The sequence below is a fragment of the Solea senegalensis genome, linkage group LG3, assembly GCF_019176455.1.
Source record: "Solea senegalensis isolate Sse05_10M linkage group LG3, IFAPA_SoseM_1, whole genome shotgun sequence".
NCBI classification, from domain to species: domain Eukaryota; kingdom Metazoa; phylum Chordata; class Actinopteri; order Pleuronectiformes; family Soleidae; genus Solea; species Solea senegalensis.
This window is the reverse complement of record NC_058023.1, coordinates 15471930-15490841: the sequence shown is the minus strand read 5'-3', so window position 1 is coordinate 15490841 and position 18912 is coordinate 15471930. Positions and strand designations below refer to the sequence as shown.

At 40.0% G+C, this 18912-nt stretch overlaps 1 protein-coding gene across 10 annotated transcripts in view; it reads left to right on the top strand.

Annotated features, from left to right (window-relative positions):
* The window catches only part of LOC122766237 (sodium/potassium/calcium exchanger 2-like), a 56516-nt gene extending 40883 nt beyond the window's left edge, over positions 1–15633 (top strand). For 5 of the 10 annotated variants that reach the window (XM_044020930.1, XM_044020932.1, XM_044020931.1 and 2 more), the window contains 7 exons: positions 262–312; positions 4190–4288; positions 5587–5669; positions 10298–10432; positions 10692–10781; positions 11188–11354; positions 12410–15633. In XM_044020930.1, coding sequence (XP_043876865.1) covers positions 262–312; positions 4190–4288; positions 5587–5669; positions 10298–10432; positions 10692–10781; positions 11188–11354; positions 12410–12659 — 875 coding nt within the window. In that variant the 3' untranslated portion in view covers positions 12660–15633. The remainder of the gene's footprint in view (positions 1–261; positions 313–4189; positions 4289–5586; positions 5670–10297; positions 10433–10691; positions 10782–11187; positions 11355–12409) is intronic. The other 5 variants (XM_044020939.1, XM_044020938.1, XM_044020937.1 and 2 more) reach the window with 1 other exon arrangement.
* Positions 15634–18912: the final 3279 nt, after the last annotated feature.

Sequence of the window (18912 nt, the reverse complement as noted above, 5' to 3'; positions counted from 1 at the left end):
ATGGCCTGTACCACCGACAGGCTCTTTATCAGACTGAATTTCTGCAAGACTATAATGTATTTTATTTGTAATTCAATCCTTGCTGCTCTGTTTTGCACTTATGCAGTGATGACTCTGAAGAGACCTTATCTTTCTGTGCGTCACCTTGTACCTGTATGTGATGTAGAACCAGCAGACCTGTCTTGCTCTGTCATGTTCACTCTTTCCCTTTTTCTCTGTGTGTCCGTCGCCTTACCCTTGTCTTTTGCTGTGATGTTGTAGAGCTTGGGACTTATGGGAAACTAAAATATTATCACTCAATGACTGAGGAAGGTAAGCCCAAAACATTTTTAACTACTTGATTCTCTGAGCCAGTTTCTGCCATCACTCTTGGTTGTTTTTTGATCTCCATATCCATCCTGAAGCAGCCCCACCCCCAGCCCCATTGTATTGTGTTTGCTTGTAACATAACTGTTGCTCTTAAGGCCCTATCCACACGGAAACACAACACGACAATATTTCTCTTTTTTCTCGTTTCCTTTAAAACGAGGCATCCTTTCAGGAAAAGTCTTCATCCACATGAAACCTCTCAAAGCGACTCTAACGGCGACTGTATTGCTCTGTTTGAACAAGTATGCATTACGTTTTTTACAATTACAGAAATGGAGACAGAATGAAGAAATTCGGGGCGACTAAGGAAATAAAATAAAAGTGAACATAAAGTAAACAGACTAAACAATCATCAAACTCAACTAAATGATGGTGATAAGTGACAGCAAATGCAAGAGCAAGATAGCGGTGGGACATGACAACATTTATCAAAGTAGCATATTTGTTGTCTATACAAAAATACATTTTTTAAATTTTCCCACTCTGGGAGCCAATAAAAAAGCAGATACGATTAAAAACAAACAGATTCACCTAGACTCGTTTCCGTGTGGACAGCCCCTAAGTTCCACCACCTCTCTGAGATTTCACTGACATAAGTGCAAATCATTGTAGCCATGACATTTCTTTCTTTAAATTTATGTTTTACTGTCATTTTTTTTGTTTAGTCCCAGAGATATTGTGCGTTAGTATGTACAGTGTTTATGGATTTTCTTTTTCTTTTTTCATCAACAAGGTTTACAGATGAACAATTTTAAAAGAAATCTATTTTTAAGAAATCTATAATCTGTGATATGTGCGATTGGGGAAGCTACGTCCACACCATTGGATTCTTCTTTTTTTTCTCAGGCTGACAGAACCACATACAAACACAATACCATCCTTGCCCATGTTTCACACTTGCCCAAGAAAACAAAGCACAAGGCTCCCTTTTCATTTTCTTTTATTTGATTTTCTACTTTGGCCACATTACCCTTCTGCGCCGCTGAGAAATACATCATCCATGCCTCAGCACTCACTTGGAGGTTTCACTTGCACCAGCAGTGTCTACGCACACGTAGGACTTGCGTTACTTCATTTGGCAAACTGGAGTGACTCATCCACCCAGTGGTTGTGTAACAGACGGAGCTGACTGTGAAAATGAATGGCTGTGGAAGATGACTATAGAGAGAGAGGCCGCTTATTCTTCAAAGGCTCTGAAATTGCCTCATCATTATGCAAATTGTGGGCACCTTCAATGGACCTCCCTGGACTGCAAAGACTAAAGACAGCCATTTAATTTAAGAAAAACTTAGTCTTAATTAGTTTTTACTGTTAACACTTGTGTTTAAACAGATCTAGCCACAGGGCATTTTTTTGCATTTCCATTAGGCATAGTACCAAAATTACCTGCCCCAACTGTTCCATTACCTTCCCTTGGCATACCAGAGTAAAATTTTACAGTTAGACTGGCTCCACCCATGGCAGTCAGCTGAGTGGGCTCCCTCTCTTGTGACTGGTGTTTGTTAACGCCCGCAGTCTATTCTCACACAAAGCTTGATGTCTCATTGAGACAAATAGCCACAAACCGAGCAGGACAAAAAAAGGTGCTGGATGTCGTTCATTGTTGTCCGTTGAGTTGCATGCACTGTTGTCGTTAGTTGTCGTCACGCCGGGCCATCAGACAGAGCCCACACCCCGTCTACCAAGTGAAGGTACTTCTCCCAGACAAAACCCAGGGCTTTAATGTTCCAAACTGTACCAGGAAACATCTAAAACATGCAGGGCAGTGGGTACCCAGGACCAGGATTGAGAAACCGTGCCCGTGGCCGTCTACAGTAAATTTCTGCAGAAATAATATCCAAATACCAGATTTTCCTTGTCTAACCCACAGCACAAAGCTCAACGCCATTTGAATGCCAATATCTCCCACCACATTTGTGTAAACAAACATGCGCAGTTGCACATGCACTACATTACACAACCACTATACAATGACCACCAAAGGTGAGTGATGTCAGGAAGGTGTGGTACCGTCTAGCGAAAATGTACCGTATTTGCATCATGTGTCATGTGTGGTGTGTCTGAAAGGGGGCGTGGGGAGTGTTTTACATTGCCAAACAACAAAGAGACAAAGTGTGTGAGAGAGGTGGAAAAAAACAAAACGATGTTTGTCTCAGATAGATGAGCGAGGGAGGGAATATGGAGGGAGACAGAGGAGACGGGAGGAAGGCACAGTTCTGTTCTGACTCGGGTGAATGATTGTGGCAGAAGGTCACAGACAGTGTTGACACGGCCGGGTGGAATACGTATTGACACATCAGTGTGTCGAGGACTGACAAATCAACCACGTCCTGTTGAAATAAAAAAAAAATCTTTCAAATTGATTGCTTTGGGCTGAGTGGGACGATGCAGGGTATGCATGCAAAGACCGACACGCACAAGAAGGGAGTGAAATTAGATATGGATGGATGCATGACACATGGTTTTATACCAAAAAAACTCAATTTCCTGGGACACAATGGAAACCTGAAACTATGTTTCTGGTCCGTTTGGTCCATTTTTCTCCTCTATATTATTTTTCATGAGTGTGGTGTCGGGGGAATTTTATGGAAAGTCATTGTTTCACACGCCAGTGGCCGTTCATCACTAGTCATAGTCACAACAAGGTCCAGAACTGCCTTGAGGCATTATTTGTGATTTGTCACTGGAGCACACAGCTTAGCCACAAGGCCTTGATGATCAATTGACAAATAGTTTAATTTCACTCCGCTTCCTCACAGCACTGAGGTTATAGATCATCTTAATATTGACCAAAAAAAAGACATGCGTGTGATTTGTTCAAATTCATGGCGAATGTATCTAAAATGGATGAACAATTAGAAACACCTATCCTTAACTTCTCAACCTTCAAGATTCAAGAATTTTTATTGTCATTATGAGGACATAATTACATTTTTGCAAATTTCATGAAATTTTCTTATGCAAACCTTGCATAAAAATATGATGGTATCTTAATCTAAAAGTTTATTTCACAACTCAAATCACGGAATAGATTTCAAAAAAAAGCAAAAAAAATTAAAAATATTTTAAATCAAACTTAAACCTTTAGCAAATTTTCACTTTTTCATTGTCTGATACTGATATTGATATATATTAGATATTGTCAGTAAGATAGTAATTTTAGGCCTATCTGTTTCAAGCAATTTCAACAACACAGTTGTAACACAGAAATAAATAGCCCAAAACATAACTCGTATAAAATGTTGTCGCTGCATTTTATTTACACTTTCACAGTCAGTACCAATCCAGTAATTTTGACCAGTTTCAGACCAATACCGGGATTCTGTATCATATTGGCTCATCCCTAGTTGGAGAAGATGCCAGCATTAAAGTCAGGGAGTTAGTAGCCAATTCAGGCTACTCTTTTAGTCATATTGGAGGACCCTGGTGTGTTTGCACACCAGGAAAGACAGCTATTCTTTTTTGACTTTATTGCTGTTTCCAGATTGTTTTCTAGCCTCTTGCTGCTCTTGTGGGTTTGTGATGTAAGGAGTAAATAAAACCAGGAGTGTATCAGTCCTTGGTGGAGGCAGCCAGAACATTGCAGGATCATCAGTACATGATATGTGATGTTATACTGACTGTTCATTTTTGTTCCGCTGGCACTTTTGTGTGAACCACTGCCATGCTTGCTCTGTGTGTTTGAAATGTGACCCCTCTGCCGTCAAAGGTGACAAAGGAGCGCTGACTGGGATGAGGCCATGAGGCTTTGAAGATGCTGCGTTATGCAAAGCTTACTTCCTATCAGCACTGTGCCACTATTTTTTTTTTCTTTTTACAGGTAAATTTCGAGAGAAGGCCTCTATCCTTCACAAGATCGCTAAAAAGAAATGCCAAGTGGAGGACAGTGAGAAGGCCAATGGAGTAGCAAGTCGTTCAGGTAAAAATATCATATCTACATTTGTTGCTTTGTTCACTGTGACACAGAGGTCATTTGGACACACTAAATTGACCGTAGGTGCAAATGTGAGAGTGAATAATGTCGATACACAACCCTACTAATTCTAAAAACAGTGTGTGAAAACAAATTTTAATGAAATGTACATGGTCAAATTATTTTAAAACATTACGCTATTCCTTTGACTGATTTGTAGATTATTATTTACAAAGATCACCTGCTGAAGCATCATGACTCGGCCTGACCTCATTTCCTCCATGAGTCATCAGGACTGTCCACTCAAAGAGTTAATGAGCATCACGTCCGACATTAAACAAGCATGACATTATCAAGAACTGCCAAATTGATTGCAAGTGTTGTCTTCAAGCAGTATTTAAATCAATCACAGTCCCTGCCAAGTGTTATTTATGTGTGCTTTTCACTTGAAAGAGCACCGGAGAGACCAAAGGAGAGACAGGAGGCCAGAGGAAGCACTTTCATGGCCGCAATGTGGTCAGAGCAGCAGAATCAAAGAGGGACAGAGATGTTTATCAACAGGAGACAATTATGCTAACAGCATTACATTAGCATATTAACATTTTAATCATGATGTAATCATTAAATTCATCACTGGTCTTTCAGGCCTCAAATATGTTGGATTTAGAATCTTGTAAACGATCTAATTGTCAGTTTAGTGTGGTTCATCTCATTTTATTTTGTCATTTTAAAGAATTCATCCAAGGTTATGTGTTGGGAAAACAAGTGCATTATCAGTCTGAGAATCTTCTTGATTGTGTCGCAACACGCACTTGAATTAACACAATTTTCCACGGCAATTATTGTTTTTAATCATCCGATTACATGGCGTTCAGCTCTTTGTGTTTTAATCAGGGCTGTTAATTAAGTCTGGCCTCTAATAAAATAAAGTCATATCAGCCACCAGGAAATGATGAGGCAGAGGGAGGGAGGTAACATTCACACACAGATCTTTTGTCACCAAATTACTCAACTGTGCCATGCTCTGTATTTTTACTGCCATTTTCAATAGGTTCTCTCAATTTAACATGCTTATATTCGTACATTTGAAGTGTTGTACATATTTATTTATTTAGACAATAGATAGATCATGTCTCAGACTAAATGAGATTCTAAAGGGTTAATAACTAAATATTGCTAAGATGCTTTCTCCCACCTCTATGTGCGTCACAACAAGTAACACACCCACACGTCTATTAGGAGCACTAACAGCTTTTGTTCCTCTCAATTCTTTTCACGTTAATGATTCCTCTGACATCCCACAGATAAAAATCTTCCCAACAGCTCCAGTGTGGAAGTGGAGGTGACACCACCCATGAATGGAACAGTGGGGCAAGAGGGAGAGACGGTAAGCAATCACCACTCACGTACCTTTGCGTAACAAGTGCAGTGGAATGTGCTCGCACTCAAATCCCCATATCCCAAAAAAAAAACAAAAGTCAAAAGGACTGCTATAAAAGTCTGACATTTATAAATATGTTATGCCTCTCATCCTTGACTGTGTTCCACCTTGAGCGTGATTGATGCAAAGGTTGCGCCGACTACGGCACAGGTCACTGTCGCTGTTAATTTCCCAGCATGCACTTGGGCGAGTTCTTCCATCTTCACGCAGGCCCTGCCAAAGACCTGCCTCCTCCCACTGAGTTCTGTAATCACAGTCCTCACTCACCTGCTGCTCCCCACCGCTGAGCACTCCAAACGAAACACTCTTTCACACACACACACACACACACACACGTGTCACACTTGACGTACAGCCAGACACAGGGAGTCTCAAAATGACACCTGCAGCTGTTGCATTGGCATGAGCGATGACGGTGGGACACAGTGACCTGCACAGCCAGCAGACGGGTCCTCATGGAAAGAGGGCAGAGATTCAAAGTGGAGCACTGTGTGCGGAAAGGTCGTTTTCACTAGTTACACTGCTGCAACCAAGAATAACCACACTTTTATTTTCCACTGCGGTTCAAATTAGCATTTTCATCCTTGTCCCAATGGCTGAAATGTGTTGAAAATTAAAAATTAATTATCTTCTTTCCATAGGTTGTTAATGCTGTAATGCATACATGTGTTGATTGTTGTTATTCTGCCTGTTTGGTGAACAGAATCAGGGTAACATTGTGACCTAAGGAACATTTAGCCACTTTTCCATTATACAGTTCTTGCACGACTCGGCTCGACTCAGCTCTATTTAGTTTTATTTTTGCTTCTCCATTATGGGTACTACCTGGTACCTGGTGCTTTTTTTGGTGCTTTTTTTGGTGCTTTTTTTGGTAACAGACTGCCGGCCACTGATTGGTCAGAGAGTATCGTCACTGGAAGAACCATGAGTGCAACGTCTGACACAAGAATCCAAGTGAAAAATGTTGAAATGAAAAAACACAATGCACACACATGTTAACTAAAGGTTAAAATCCTGCATATTTGTTTGGAGACCCCAAAATAATTCTCCTGTGATGTAGGTGTTGGTGTAGCAAAATAAAGGCCAGTCTGAGTTTGACTTATCTATAAATTTGTCCTTCAGTTTTTCTCTTTGACAGTGATGTTATGTCAAACATTTTCCCAATAATCTAATCTCACTCAAGGACGAAAAACTAATTTCATAATCTGTCCTCTGCCTTAATCTTATGCAGTTTACCTCACGGCAGACTACTAACCCTCTATATGCAGTGCACAAATAATCATGTGTGTTGCAGGGATTTTTTAAAGGCTTTGCAAAGGTATTGTTATAGATGAAATAAGGCCACTAGTTTTTCATATAAGGTCTCCATGTTATTATGGAGATATGAACAGATTTTAATCTTGCACGATCCTCTTTTGAATCAAATCCCTGTGTTTTCTCGTATATTGTGTCATTGCAACTGAGAATACGTTTGAAACAGTATAGTTACAGCAGCACTTACTGTAGATGTACAGCATTCCTGCTACATAAAGTTTGAGCAGTCTATAGATATTGTTCTCCTGTGGATGCATTTAGGAGGATCTCAGAATAGTCCACAAGCTCTGATTCACAACATGGTTGTGTGTTTATCGATTTGTTCCATCGCACTAAGTTGTTTACAGATTGATCTCCTACTCCTGGGTTAATAATAGTTTTTACTGATAAAACTGTCGTCGCTTCCCTGAAGCTGAAAATATTTGTGTCTGTGAAAACAGAGGCGATGCAGCCACCATTTTAGACTCACTTTGAAAGTGGGGAAAAGGGTGGAAAAAGGTAGAAATAGATATAATTCAGAAAAACAGCTTTTTCAGGTGATGATTCACGGTAATTTGGAAGAGCTGGATGCTTATTGGCATGGCTAATTCTCATATGCTGCTATTTTTAGACATCTGTGTCACAGCGCACCTGCCTGTGTCAGCCAGGAAGTAGCTGGAAGCGGCTCCCACCTTTATTTGCCGCCAGAGGCCCCATGGTACTAATTGTTCAATTCCTCCAGGATGCCTTTGCAACCAAGATTCAGGAATAAGGGAATAGTTAAGGTCAAAAACCTGCAGCATTTTCCCAACCTCCCCCCCTGTTGTTAAAACCCTTCAGAGCTGTACAGGCAGACATGATCATATATGTTGTATATGTTGAATAAATTAATTTGGCTTTCATTTAATCACCCAACAAAAACCAAAACACAGAGAGACTATCGAAAAAAGTAAAACCAAAAGGATGTTGTGACTCATCCTACCTTCAAAAAAACAGTCTCTGCCTTGTGTGTTAATCTTTTGCTTCATCTGTTTTGCCTTTCTTCCAGATGGAGCAGATGCTTATATTCACGGTGTGGCAGCTGTTAAAAAAAACAAAACAGGAACTGTTTTCAGACAAAATAGTCAAGCTACTACATGGTGGATGCAAAATGTCAGCAGTTTGCTGGGATTTCTTTGCCCCGCCCTCCTCTGCGCTGCTGCTGTATATACACAAAACAGGGCTCCCTTGGAATCACTGAAAGTTTGTGAATTTGAAAAATAAATCCAAGGCCCTTGAAAGTTTTTCAAAATAACCTTAAATTTTGTGCAAGAAAGAAGTTGAGTTGATATTAAAGTGAATGTCTCCCACTGCCAATGTGCAGTTGTTTGTTAAAACGACGCCTACTGTTTCAAGTGCCCTGCAGAGGCCGACGCAGAACAAACATCAAGTTGTAATTGCTGGCAATGTTGTGCGTTAAACGTTAAAGCAAGAGAGAGCAAACTACGTAAAGCCTGGGAAATGCAAGCCTGGTTTACCCAAGATCCCAAGGACAATCATTTGGCCAGATGCAGAGCATGCTGCAAATCAATAAAAGTGGCCGTAGGCAAGCGACACATCTTAAGCTGTGTCTGCACATTTGGTCCTTGAATTTGGTGGAATTGGTCAACCAAGGTGTGGGAACCCTGACAAACGCATAATGTTACACCGCTTCTGTTAATAGCATCAACGGCACCTAAAGTTACGCACTGCAGCTTTAACTGTGTAACTCTGGAGCACTGCTTTCTGTCCCATCACTCATACTTGCACTGTTTGATGAATCAACAAAGTAATGCAACAGATTTGCTGCCTTTTTCCTTTTTTTCCCTATTGTACAACCTTCTTGCCTCACACCAGTTGCCATAGCAAACATTTCCCTCCAGGAAGAAAAAGAAAAATAGCAAATGTCACACCTTCCCTTGCAGTGCTGTAGTGCCTGGTAAAAGTCAGTGCCTTTAAGCTTGGCAATGGCAGCATTACCAACTGAGACACACTGCAGGGCAGGAAAGGCCCCCGAGGGGCTGGCATTTGGTAGCCAAGTCGGAAGTAGGGAGCACTAGCACTGTGGGGTACGTCAGCATAGAACGCAAATGAAGCGAATCATAAAAAGACAAATGATGCAGGCCTAGTGTGCATTGTCAGCACGGATCCCCTGGAATCACCTGCATGTATTTGACGTATTCAGTTAAGAGCTGCAGAACTACAATCAAACACAGCTTTTCCTGTACGTGCACGTCAGAGCATCATATCTCTTACATGGTTGGAAAAACAACACTGAGCCTCAGGTGTCTGGTTTTGGGGCCTTTTAACAGAAAACAATGCAGCCATCTGGATATGCAGAAGAGGAGACGTGAGGACGTTGAGCATTAGTAATGCAAGCACTGCCTTTTGTTTGGCAGCTCTGATTACCAAGGTTACCAGGCGATACTCAACAGCAGTCGCTGTCACAGCAGGGACAAGCTCCATATGATTCAAGAACTGTGCATGAGCTAACCTCGAGGACTGCTGCTTCACTTGATTGCTATTAAGACTTAAATAATTCTGTCTGGTTTTATGATTTATTTTTTTTCTTCTTCTCTGTTCTGCTGCCTTGCACTCACACTCATAGGGCAAGAGACAAATTCTAAGTCAGTGTGTTCTGCTGAGGTCTGCATGTGTGGACCTGTCCTCTGCAGGTCCCCAAAGCTTCCTGTTTAATTGGATACAAAGGGACCGCAGACACCTTTCCACTCTCTAAGGCCTTGTTGTTGTACCGGTAAAATCCACAAGCATCGGACTGTTTAAAAGAGTCTGTTTTTTTTATCAGCACGCACAGAAGCTAAGCAGGTGAAACGGAGTGACACCACTGTTGTCTTTCTGTCAGTGGCTGTCAATTGATGCCAATCCGCAGACATGTGACAGTCTTTCGCTCGCTTGGCATTCCAGCGACAGGTCCAATCAGACCCCAGGGATCTGCCGACGCAGCCAGCACCAGCAGTCAGTCGTGATGAGGCCCTGATGCCTGGAGAGACCGGGCCCTTCAGGCTCGTGCAATCTCCCAAATCACAGTCATCAGACTCCTCTGTCTCTGCAGAGCAAAGGCGCAAGCACCCAGCCATGTCGTGGATTTCTGCTTTTGACTCACACATCCAGAAAGTGCACTTGGCTGGCTACTATAAGGATGTGAATAATATTATGTCGCTAAATAGAGTCTTGGATTATCATGAATGCTCATGCAAAAAGTGCATTTTAAATGTTTCCTTCCCTTTACTGTCTCCTTTCAGGCCGAGGATGAGGAGGAAGAGGACCAGCCCCTGAGTCTTTCCTGGCCTGAAACTAACCGCAAGCGGTTCACCTACCTCCTCATCATCCCGATAGTCCTCCCCCTGTGGCTAACGCTCCCTGATGTCAGGAAAGCGGTACGTGCTGTGGGCAGGAGAGAACAGACTGAGACTTAAAAAAGGCTAAAAATGGACGTACTCCCCACATTGAAGCATCCAGATTTGTGATTTGAGCAGCAACACGTCCTGCAACCAGGACAATACTGTGATCCTCTAAATGAGAGCATGATTGACATCCATTTTTATGTGCAGTCCATGATTAAAACGAACTGGAAGTTATCCAGAGTCATCAGCCTCCTCTGGATTAATCTGTGTGGTTTTTCATCTTGTTTTTCAGTCTTCAAAGAAGTTCTTCCCCGTCACCTTCTTGGGTGCCATCTGCTGGATCGCAGGCTTCTCTTATCTGATGGTGTGGTGGGCTCACCAGGTACAAAGTTATCAAAAGTTCTGTGTATTTCTGCTTGATCATCACAGCAGTACAATCACCAAGGTTGGATTACTGAACCGTCTTTCCAGGCCCAAGGGCTCAGGGAGCCCCACAGCCAAAGCCTCTGCACTACAATATTATTCATCATAATATTTAGATTGGGCCCGCATTTAGAAGCCTTTGGCAGATATTCAATAGACTTCCAATACATAAGTGTATAATCACTTTAAAATCTATATTTTTATTCATAATAAGTCTTTTAAATGTGCTTTGTTTTGAAGGAGACTAACAACATGAACAAGAAAAGAATGCCTCTGCCCACATGAACCCAATGCATAAACCGAGAGAGTAGTGAAAGAATGTTTACAACCAAAAACTAATTTCCCTTTTTGTTTGTGTTTTGCAGGTTGGAGAGACCATTGGGATTACAGAAGAGATTATGGGCCTGACTATATTAGCAGCTGGAACCTCCATCCCTGACCTCATCACCAGTGTTATTGTGGCACGCAAGGGGCTTGGTGATATGGCTGTCTCCAGCTCCGTTGGCTCCAACATCTTCGACATTACTGTCGGGTACGCTGTCTGAGTTTAATTTGAGTCTGTGCATGCCTAATCTTTGATTTGTAGATCAGTGTAAGGAATGTTTTAAATCCAGGGACCAGAATGCCGTGTTTGGTGAGACTTAAATGTATTTAAGATTTTGCCATTTAGTCCTATAATTACACAAACTTCAACAGTGGTCAGCAAATTGATCCACCATCTTCAGTCTTTGGCTCAGCAAATAATTTCAAAAATCTGATTTTTTTTTTTATTATTTGCTTCTGTTGCTAGAATTGACAATTAACTGGCATACTGTATGTTTGATTATAAAAATAAAACACTGCTGTTCAATAGCCAAGTTTGGAAACAAAATGTATGTAAAATAACTATTAGCATATGTTAGGCTCATAGAAGTAGCAGTGATTCTCAAAATTGAAATGATGCACAATAATTATTAACAGAATTTCTGAAAGAACTTCAGCAGGTCATCTTCACATTGTCTACATGTCTAAATGCACTGTGATCATTGGCTAATTATATTTTTGCGTTTACAAGCAGGTGGTCAGGTATATCGGTAACACTTTACAATAATGGTATATTAAACAACATTAGTAAACGCTGTTAATGTACCATTTTTTATTTGCATTGTAAGCCTTTATCAATACTCCTTGATACCCTTATGTTAATGTGGGTCATGTATCACTTAAGCATGCTAAATAAGCCTTACATGAGCACAGTTTACCATGTTGATCTTTATTACTAGTCGTTGCAATTCTTAAACAACCACAGAGGTACGAAACATTTCGTGTGACTTTACAGTAAGGGTCACAAGGAACTGTAATAAATGGTAATAATGGTTAAGAGATACTTGATTATAATTAAGTATAGAGATTAGCCAATACGATACTAAAATCACCGCATACTGGAAAGAGAATGCAAATGTCAGATACAATCCAACATCCTATACAGAGAGTAAAAATAATAACTTCAATAATATTAACAAATGGTTAGTTAAAACATGCATCGTCTATTATTAATTCATTCATTAACTAAACAGCGGCAAGTAACGCGTGCTTGTGTGTTCGCAGACTGCCGTTCCCATGGCTCCTCTGGTCCTTCTTCAACAACCTGCAACCAGTGAAAGTCAGCTCCAACGGCCTCTTCTGTGCCATCGTGCTCCTCTTCCTCATGCTCCTCTTTGTCATCATCTCCATCGCCGCGTGCAAGTGGCGCATGAGCAAGCTGCTCGGCTTCATCATGTTCATGCTGTATTTCGTCTTCCTGGTGGTCAGCGTCATGCTGGAGGACAGGGTCATTTCCTGTCCGGTGTCTGTCTGAGCATCACCGCCACCACCACCACCTCCAGTACAGCCATTTTTATTGTCACTCCCACTTGACCCTTGCGATCGAAGAAGAGCTGGATGAGAGAATATTCTAAAAATATGAGAGAAAGCATTTAATCGATGGCTGTTTACAATTGACAGGTGGTGACGGTTAGTGGACTTTCCTTGGCTGATTTTTTTTACTATTATTATTATTATTATTATTATTATCATTATTTAATTAGCAGGTGAGAGGGATTGCGCGTGTGTCAGCCAAATATAGAAACATTATGCATGCCATTAGTTTCACTAGATGAGGAGAATAACCTCTTGTGAACTTTGGGGGTGAGAAAAAAACCTGAAACATCCGCTGGATTAAGCTCTTAATAATAAATGCAGTGACTGAGCTGAAATTGTGAGCGTATTTGAACGTTTAACAGACCAAGATGCCGTCGGCGAGCGTGAAGAGGAATTTGTGGACTGTGACCGTGTGGCTGGAGAGCTTGTGTCCTGTTACTGTACGAGAAATATTCTTCTCCGGGCTTTGCACCTGAGCGAAAAGGGAGGAAAGACTCTTGATAGACAGACGCAATTCATCATGGTTTCTTTTTTCATGAATTCATCTGAGTTGTCGGGTTGGAACCTTTCCTTCCTCCCTGTCGCACAATGTTTTTTGCCACCACTGAATGTTTCTTCAGAGATTCTCTTTTTTTTAATTAATTTTATGAAGTTAAAAGTAGCATTAGATGTACTGTAGCAGTATTAACTGGCGTAGAGTTCTGACAATCTGCTCCTCTTTCTGATTGTACAGCCATTTTCATGCTTCACACACACACACACACACACACACACACACTGACTGATCAAGACAAGAAAAGAGGCCTGACTGCAGTTTAGCTTCTCAAAATCCATGCCAAACTTCAATATGTTTCACTGGTTTGGTTTTTAAAAGAAGCATGAGTAAGTTTAATAATTAAGTCAGTCAATAAAATAATAATGTTAAAATAATACATTTGAAGACCTTAACAGTGTTATAGTGTCATGGTTTCCTAAGATTACTATCAATGTGTAGTGGTTCACAGTAGAACTGGGCTCATCTCACCGGCTAGTCAAGCTCCCGGGGTCGTAGTTTCGAGAAATAAACTGCATGTAAAAAAAAAAAAAAAGAAGAAATAAATACTAATCAACATTTGAGAAATTGTTACCGAACTGTATACTTTTTCAAACATGTTTCATAACTTCTTAATGCAATCCAGTGCTCGGTCTCTATGTAGAAAATGTCCAAATGTATGGTCAGTTATATCTATCAGACTTGTGCGATTTCTTTTCTAATCAAAGGTGCTTTTTTGTGCATGTGTGCAAACTCATCTGAAGTCACCACACAAAAGATATTCCTTCAATTTATCTATGACTAGAGGCGATACTACCAGTATGTTGCAATTAACAGCAAAAATATATATACTTAAGTATATACAGTATATATAAACCATAATCACTATCTCTCTTTAAGCCACATAGAATGTGGAGATCACATTTAACAGCAATATATACCCTGCGTGTCACTGTCAAGAATTGCACCCCATCCTTTGTGTCTGTCCTCCTTCCCATGTGACGAAGTCCACGATCCCCCAAAAACAGGCGACCCTCGACCCCCTCCCACACATGTAAACGCTGGCCAGAACCACCCACTTTACTTTAACACAGCCATTGTACAGCAGCTTCGTAGGAACACTAACTTGAACAGTAACTGTAACTGTAAAATAGTAGTAAATAGAGTGTGTGAGGAAAAATGCATGCGAGGAATATGGGCTGGTTACCCAGTGACTGTACAGCCGGGCTTATCCAACCATGTACATTCACTTTTATGCATCCATTCAGAGATGAACACCGAGGACAATGGTTTTATTTTGTACATATAATACTCTCTTTTTGCAAAAAACTAAACAAAAAAAACAACAAATGGTTCATGTATGAATTTTAATTTCTTTGAGGGGTTTTTTCTTGCAGTAGTGGATGGAAACAGATGTAACATGGTTTTACTGAGCAAAACGCAACACGAGCATTTATTTTATTTTTTATTTTACATGATCGATCGCACGCCTGTTCAGTTTCTGCTATGAAAGGAGGGCTTTAAAAACCACACTGCCTCCTCTTATTCATTAAATGTAGGATTTTGTGATGCCTACGGGTTGCAAAAGCACAGCAAAAGAAAAACAATGGTCACAAACACATATGGTGTGATTCATTTTGTGTATTTCCTCCACCAATTCAGTTTAAGGCCTTAAGTGCCCACACTTTTCCTGAATTTGATGATGTCACCTCGAATTTCTGCTTGTTGTGCTCCCTCAAAATTTGTTTTGACACTTTTTGTCAAAATTTGAGAAAATTACAAAAAAAAAGTCTGAACAGTAAATGTGAGGCTTGTCGATTAGCTTAGCTCCAAGAAACAGAGTGGAAACAGCTAAGTCACGCTAATCATTTGCTAGCCATAGCTCCTTATTTACCATACTAACTGTGACTGTGTTTCCAAAAATTTAAAAACTGTAACGTTATCAACTTAAAATATAATTTGGTTGACTTTGGTTGACTACTGCGCACACTCACTTTCCGAAAACCCCTCTATTTTTTCCTTTCTCTTAAGTGTCCATGTTTTGTTTTTGTCATCTAATGAATGGTGAGAATTAAAAAAGACAAAAAAATAATAATACACACACATACATAAATAAAATGCTAAAACTGGTTTAGCAGGTTAGCTTAGCATCGATTTTTGGATTCCAGACAAAATGACTGTGAAAGCTGACCACTTACAAACATTCTTGCACTGTACCTGTTTTCATTCTCTTGGTGTTAGTGTAAGATTTATTTAAAGTGTACATATATACAGATGCAATTTAACCATATAATCTATCTGTGTAAAAGAGACACGTCTCCTTATGTAAAAACACAAAGTATATAATGAAACGAATAAAGATGATAATTGAAATATGCAATATTGTGTTTCTTGGTTTTAAATCACTGTTGGAATGCAGACATGTTTGTGTATTCAGGTTGTTTTAAGTGATGTTTGCATTGTGGATCAGCTCCATATACTACATAAGACAGAGTTTATCTGCTGCAAGATTAGTTCCTACAGCCTTTGTGGTTTCAATGTGCTTTTTTGTTTCTACTTTCCCTCTTGTACAGTGGTGCCTTTCTCCTCTTGTATGTGGCTGAGTTGTGGAGTAGGGCGCCCTCTTGAGATCAAACCCTGATACTTCAGGTGTACTTGAAATTTCAACTTGAAGTTGAACATTCAGCATTTCCCTGGAATCACTTTGGGCTTTCTGTAGAATTGTGCAACACCGCTTTTTCAAGTATCCACAAGACGTCTTTCCTCAGAACGGTGTTTCAATCTTCTGAGTGTTGTGTTCACTGGAAAGTGGTCCCACATATTTGCGAATGATCCACTGCGAACACATGATTCAAGTTTGTCTGTCCATCCATCCGAGTTTCAGGTGAGGCCAAATCATCACTGAGTTATTTCACATTTTAGTGATATTTACACACTTTATCTATATTTAATACTGTTTAAATGTTAGTTATATATAGTTTAAATGTTTCAAAGTGAGCTGCCTTGCATAATAACTTGCATGATAACTAAAAGAAATACAGTGCCGTCCCAAGCCGTTATGGAGCCCTAAGCTAAACTTGATTTGGGGGACCACCTCAGAGTAGACAGTGCTTGACTATTAATCATACAAATTTAACACTCCCGCTTAGTTTGCTTATACTGTGAGCCGACTCTGGACAAAATCACACAGCCAAATGGAATTCACTGATTCGATCATGTAATTTCATATCGTGTCTACTTTGGTGAAAAAAAAAACTTAATTATATGTAATGTAATCAGGATTCTTATACGCCTTAATGCTTTTATTTTCGTACAGTTCTCTATTGTACATATATATATATATATATATATACATATATGAGATTTTGTTCTGTTTGCTTTGCCTTTGGTTTCTGTTTTGTTTTGCCGGAGGAGATGAGATTGTGGGAATTTTTTGTTTATATTATCTCCACTGACACATGAAGTTGGATTATTTTTAAAAAAAGCTGATCATTTGTGAGTCAGTGGCATGTTAGTGAAGTTTGTGGGACTTCCCCCTCCTCCCACTCAACAGACCAGCTCACTTTCTAATTTATTTGCCAGCAGTTAATAAACTCCACATGGTTGTGAACACAGGGTAAGTGGCAGCAAGGGCGTATTGTTCAGGAAGCCAGCTTACAATCGGCCAGACTTTGCTCTGTGACTTCACCATCCTGCTGTTACAGGGTGTGCTTGCATTTGATTCAAAGAGAAAAAAAGAAGTCCCGGCCAAATCTTGCACACTCACTCAGTCCTTTTCTGAGTGTGGCTGCACAGAGGCCTGAATGAGCAGACGTTGGCTCCAGAGTGAGAGAATAGGTTCAGAATATCTCATATGCGGGCGAGTCATCAGCAAAAGTGCTGCATTTAGCTGTTCTTCAGGATTCATGCGGAGAGCATTTTTCATGAGTCCTCACAAAACAGGGTCTCAGTGGACCTGAGACCATATGATGACTAACAACTCTGTCTCTGCTTATGTGAAGTGCGAGTGCTTCACATGTGGCTGTGTGATTCAGCCTGAGAATGTCTTACAGAGAGTGTTTTGGTTCTTGAAGTGAAGAGAACATGATGAACACTATTAGCTACTACAGACCAAAAAAGTACAATAATAGTGAACAAGCACCAATGTGTCATGATGGCAATTCTTAACTGAGTCAGGAACAGTGGAATGTCAGCAAATAAGGAGAAGGCACAGCAATTTGTCTGAACTGTTATAAAATGTAACCATCTTCAAAACCTTTAAAGAGTTAATGAGTAAAAATGAAGTTCTTGTGCTACTGCTTGAAAATACTTCACCTTTCACCTGTCATATAATGTACATGCAAAAAGGGTCATCAATGACAGAATAATGTGTGGAATAGGAATAGACTTAAATTGGGCTATGGTTTTGTTCTGCTGAGTCTTGAAAAAAAAAAATCTTTTTGTCACATATTGTCACACGTGTAGTATAATGAGTGTGACATAGAGTCAAGTTTTTTTAATATTTACAGCGTATAGTATGGAAGCCCATTTCCGCCACTTGATGAAAAAAATTCTGAGATACTAATTCATAATTATGAGATAGCTAAGTCAAAATGATGAGATAGCTAAGTCATAATTATGAGATACTAAGTCAAAATTATGAGATAGCTAAGTCAAAATTATGAGATAAAAAGTCATAATTATGAGATACAAAGTCAAAATTATGAGATAAAAAGTCATAATTATGAGCATGCACCTCAATGGCATTCTACGCCAGAGTTGCTTCTTGCTTAAAATTCTATCAAGGGTGCACTTGCTTAGTAGAATCCCATGTGAATCAGCAAGCAAATGAAGGATTTCATTGTATCTCATAATTATGACTTTGTATCTCATAATTACGACTTTTTATCTCATAATTACGACTTACTTAGAGGATATTTTTATTATCAAGGCTAAGTTTTATCTCTCTATTTTTTTTCTGGCAGAAATGGACTTCCATTGTATAGTGTATTGAATAATACATTAAGTTTTTAGTACGTTTTTTATAGTTTTATTGTGTAATTGTTTGTGTTTTGCGCTGCCTTCTGTGTGTGTTATGTTCTTTAGGTGGTTATATGCAGCAGTTTATATGTTTGAAATAACATGCATAACAGACAACAATACGCTACTTTGGGAAAATGATGATGTCATAATCTTCATGTCTTCATATCACAAGAAGACAAAAAGTTCCCCTCAGAGTGAATCAATCACTGTGAATCACAAAGACAATGTGCTTGTTCTGCTCTGAAATAACTCCCCTGTGATGATGAGTGTGATGATTTCTGAACAAACTGCTGTGGAACTACAGCACACATCGTCCCGACCAGGAGCCTTTTGTCTTTTCAGTGACGCCATCGCACCTTTTTCACACCTTATTGTTAAAACTGCTCTGTCGTGTGTCTTATTCTAGCTGCTTCAAGACAACTGCTCCCAGAAAGGAGTGCCTTCACGCAAGTGGGCCGACCTGTTGGTTTGAATGGCGTCGCTATCGTCACATGAATGATAGCTCCTTATTTTCTATTTACAGTTTGGTAACCATGATAAACAAATGCTCAACTATGCGCAATGGAATTGTTAACCCTGTCAGGCCCTGCAATTGTCTTATACTCTAATTTATTTGCTCTGTGGGAGTTAGCAGGTG